Here is a 4,947-nt window from a genome sequence, read left to right as displayed (position 1 = left end):
GTTCTCTACCTTAGCTGGGCCTTGCTTGAAGGGTGTGAATATTGGTGAAGTTGGAGTCGCCATTGAAGCTTCGGGAGCATTGTCATTGAAGTAGACGAATCCATAAGATTTGTTTATATTGTGGCGAGGCTCTTTTCAGCTTGCCAGACGGCATTATAAGGCGAGGCCAGGGTGGTAAACAAGCATTTATCTATAATCGGTCTAGTACCTTGCTAGTGCAGGGGTGTGCGAGAGTTGATATTGTGAAGTCCAACCAAGTAAGCCACAAGATGCCGTACATACAGTAGCGTCGCGGCTAAGGGCCAATCTTGGGCACATTCATACTAGCACTTCAACCTCACTCTTTCCAACATTCAGCTGTTGGAGGACTATGATTGTTTGATCATACCTTCTATTCCCTTTCCCTGAAAATCATCGAAGGGACCAATTATTCGTCCCTCCTATGTAGCGTATTCTGCTTTGAGATGAGCGATATCGCAAGAGAGGCAACCCCGCTGTTACTAGACGTAAGTGCACAAGGCTCCACGAACAAACTGGTTCTAAGATGCAATAGAGTCACCAGGATCGGCCCAATGACCAGCGTGTCATCAAGAAGTCTTTGCTATGGCGTGTATATGCGTCTCATCTTCTTTCAACATGGAACATGAGGATATACGAATTCACGGTGGTAAGCCTTCTATTTGATAATAACTCGTCGAGCTTCTGCTCTTCACATGCTGAACTGATCACTATACCTAGATTCTACTCTTTGCCGCAGCATATCCTGATACATTATTGCCTACCTCTATTAGAGGAGTCTTGACAAATGGAGCCACTCTCTTGCTGTCCCCAGCGATCGGGAATTGGGTTGATCGCCATGCCTCTAAGTTCGGGACCATCAAGGCGACAATCCTAATTCAGCGGATCAGTATCGTGGCAGCCTGTGCGCTGTGGATGATCCTATTCCTATCACCAAGACCTAAAGCCAAGGAATATGAGGTCTCTAACCCTGATATGACGCAGGTGGTCGGAACCCACTTCTCTAAAGATTTCATAGTTGCTCTCATCATCCTATGCAGCGTCATCGAGAGAATATGCGCCGTCGGTAACACATTCGTGATGGAGCGGGACTGGATCCCAACCATCGCATCAGAGTATTCCAAGCCGCCATTGCACGAGCTGAATGCTATTATGAGGAGAATTGATTTGATATCAAAGATTCTTGCCCCTGTATTTGCCTCCGTCATTGCAATACGCACAAGCTCTGCTGTACTCGCGGCTGTTACAGCTGCGAGTAACATATCCACGGTCGGCATAGAATTGGTCACTGCTAATACCGCTTGGCAACACTGTAGCGTTCTGGAGAGAGCCAGAGACTCGAAACCGGAGACTGATAGCCCTAGTGAGGATGAAGAGAGTGAAGATCCTGCTCCTGTTGTGGAGAGGAAGAGTAGTCTAGCTTTGTACTTCAGCAACGATGCCTGGCTCGGTAAGATCCTCGTTGTAATCACCCGATGCCTCAAACTGACAGTTCGCAGCTTCGATGTCAGCTGCATTGCAGTCCTTCTCGGTCTTGTCCCTCTCTGGACCCATGACCACCTATCTCCTCACTAGGCATTATTCGCTCTCACTGATTACATCCGCCCGGACTCTCACGTCGGTGCTGGAGATAGGCTCGACCATAATCTTCCCAGCAGCAGCCACGCTCCTAACCAAGTTTCCCTCGCGATTTCTGCCCGAACCTATCGCTATGCTCGGCCTATCCGGGATTACGTCGCAACTTATACTACTCATCCCCTGCTTCATTGCGCTTGTCCTCGTCCCAACGGATTCGGCAGACCCAGCCTCCAACTTTCCAATGCTGACTATCTTCATATTTCTGTTCCTCGGGCTCAGTAGGGTGGGCCATTGGACACACAATATCGCTGTTCAGCAGATCGTTCAGACTCGGGTTAAGGCTGTTCACCGTGTCGAGTTCTCTGGTGTCGAGATGACATTCATCAGCGCGGCGGAGATTGGCAGATGGGCGTCGGCGGCTGTGTGGAGCAAGCCAGGTCAATTCAAGGGCATTGCTGCTAGTGGTCTTGCCAGTGTCGTGGTGATCTGGCTACTCTTTATAGTCTGGGTTCTGAAAGTGAGGAAAAGCTTTGTACGAGATCATGTCTAAACGAAACGGGAATAAATTTGAGGAAATTGATGACATTGACATCTTGGGTATATCGGAGGTATACGGTAGTAATGAAGTTAAATTTCAATGAGTTAGACGGTTGGGAAGGTAATATACGACATGGGCACATAGAGGCATGAGATTTTACTTCTTGTTGGAATTAGCTATAGACAGCTAAAGTGTCATTTGACAATCTGTATACTGAGAGCGGAGACTCCAATCACTCAACGGATCCATGTCGAACAGCAAATTTGAGAGCCGTTGTTAAAGAGGGGGGTTACTATGTTAGGAAACCTACACGTTTATTTCCAGAACCAACCAGAGGGCTTCTGAGATTCAACATTCCTCGGAATATGCTCTGTCTCGTCGCCATTTGCTTCGCTATCCTTTGTATTTTGCGGAACAGGCCGTATTGAGTAGTGTGTCTCCCGTCCAATTTCCTGTCCATCAGCACTCAATCTCTTGATTTCGGTCTTAGTATGGAGGTTGCCATATTCGTCAACGTGCTCCTCGGTAGACTTCACAGTCCTCTCGGACTTACTGTCATCACCTTCGCTGTTTGAGTACTTCTCTTGCTTTTCAAAAGATGTGGAGAAGTCCGTCTTGACACTTCCATCAGTGAAGGTCTTGAAGAACGTGCTGAGGGACTTGTCTGCATCGGCAAACGCCGAGCTGATCACAGAGAAGAGGTCACCCTCTGTCTCTGGCTCCTTGCTACTCGATTCAGACGAGGTTCGTTCTTTTGACGCATCAGCTGGTTGTGAGTTATTCTGGCTCGCCTCATTGATTGCATGAGCCAAATCTTTAAACGCACGGTCTGCCTTGCGAACCATGTCTCCAAAGTTAATAGTGATGTCCTTGTCAAACCAATCACTCCACGAAGGGCCATGCCCTGCTTCCTTGGGTGATGCATCTCTCGCATCTTCCCAGTCTCTTATAAGTTCTTGTCGCCTTCGTTCCACCCACTCCTCCATGGTTCGTGGTCGCTCCCACTCGACCCGCGGATGGTCAAGCGCCGCATGATAATCCTTATGAAGCAGCCCCTGTGATTGTAATCTTCGCAGCCAGAAGAATCCCGGTTCGCCCTGTGGGAACATCTCTTGCAACAAGTGTCTTGCCTCACTTCGCCGCCTCAGGTCCATCATTTGGCGCCCAGAAGCCTCGGATAACAGGTCCTCGAAGGCATCCTCAAATGTGAATATATCTGGATCGACATCCGGAGGAAGATCGTTTGGAATAGGTTGAGGTAGATGTCGAAGGTTGATTGGAGAATATGGCGAGTACAAGACAAAGCGCTGCCAGAGGCGAGCTGTGGGCCAGTCCATCGCCTCCCTTGTGGGAACATCCGGAACTTCCATTTGTGTGTCTGTCTTATGAGGAGATTCTTCTTGTTGACTTGAAGGTAATTGCTGCTGCTCTGGATGGTTTCGGCTACAGGCGGTCGGGGTTTGTCGCGAAATTGTTGAAGGTAGAGCTAAGACACCCTCGATTGTATGTCCGATGGAAGAGTCGACGTGCCGTTTGAATCTCACGAATGGGTTTCTTGGCGATTCATCATCTGGCATCTTTCTGGTGTGCTCAGTCTCCCCCCGAGAGTTTGCGATACCACGCTTTGACGCCGATGGCGATACGAAAGTGACGGATGCCTCTGTTGCGTTCTTTTGATGCCGTTAGACTAGGTTGATTGAGGAATGAAGGTACGTCGGCGCCGTTTTGCGTAGCCGTTGTCTCAAAAGCACGTTGTAGAAGCACTCCACCTGGGAAGGTGCAGTTGCCCCTCGTCTTCGCCGGATAAGGCGGCGCTGGCGCTATCAAGCTCCCCCCGGCAGGCAGCGCAATCTTGTCATAGGGAGTGGACCCCGAACATTTGCATAATCCTGGCGAAAGTACGTCTCCAGTTCATTCTGCTGCAAACACAATTCATCGGCGTCGCAGTCTGGTGCGACTATCCCAAGGAGCTCTCTTTGATGCGTCGTAAGCGCTCTGTGCCAGCGCAAGCTACGATCAAAACGCTCCGCACTAGCAAACTGAGCAGCGATATTTGATGCTACACAGATGATACAGCCGCGAGTCTCAAGAGCTTGGAGCATCTGTCTGGGGACCACCACTTAAGCAAGTCGACCATCATCAAGAGCCCGCCATCGGCGGCGCGTCTACGATCAGGATCATGTTCCTGCCCTCATCTACTCTAGCGTATGCGCCGTCAAACACGACGGCCCTTCCATCCCCGACGCCATCCGGCGACCCAGAGAAAGGCAAACTCGAAAATTGGTCGTCGCTCATTGGCATCGTCACGGCCATCGTTGGCAACATACTCATTGCTCTTGCTCTCAATGTTCAAAGATATGCGCACATACAACTACACCGACGGCGACGGGAAAACCGGTTACGGGCGAAGCAGGCCTTGAAGAATGCCCAGAACGGACGAGGTGGAGGCTATGGCACAGTAGACTCGAGCGGGGACGGGCCTACGAGGAACGGAGGACAGGAAGAGGAGGATGCGCAGGAATCTGATCCGTTGGCACAGTCGTTCCAGTCCGGTGACTCGCGATGGTCTGAACACTCTGGAGACGACGAGTCCAAGGTCTCATCATCATACTTGAAATCGCCATACTGGTGGCTTGGTCAGGTCCTTATCACAGTTGGTGAGATGGGCAACTTCCTGGCTTATGGGTTTGCACCTGCGTCGATTGTCTCGCCCCTAGGTGTTGTCGCCTTGATATCGAATTGTGTTATTGCCCCGATTCTTTTCAAGGAGGTCTTTAGGAAGCGCGACTTCTGGGGCGTAGTCATTGCTGTTG

General features: G+C 50.2%; 1 protein-coding gene across 1 annotated transcript; it reads right to left on the bottom strand.

Annotated features, from left to right (window-relative positions):
- Positions 1-2,448: 2,448 nt before the first annotated feature.
- Positions 2,449-3,504, bottom strand: UCRPA7_805 (hypothetical protein; the record flags this gene model as incomplete). Its single annotated transcript, XM_007913396.1, has 1 exon — positions 2,449-3,504. The coding sequence occupies one exon, from the start codon at positions 3,502-3,504 to the stop codon at positions 2,449-2,451; it is 1,056 nt and encodes a 351-aa protein (XP_007911587.1).
- Between the last annotated feature and the right edge of the window lie 1,443 nt (positions 3,505-4,947).

The sequence above is a fragment of the Phaeoacremonium minimum genome (genome assembly GCF_000392275.1).
Source record: "Phaeoacremonium minimum UCRPA7 unplaced genomic scaffold PA7_03_scaffold_41, whole genome shotgun sequence".
Classification (NCBI taxonomy): domain Eukaryota; kingdom Fungi; phylum Ascomycota; class Sordariomycetes; order Togniniales; family Togniniaceae; genus Phaeoacremonium; species Phaeoacremonium minimum.
The sequence above is the reverse complement of the archived record's forward strand: the minus strand, read 5'-3'. Positions and strand labels throughout refer to the sequence as shown.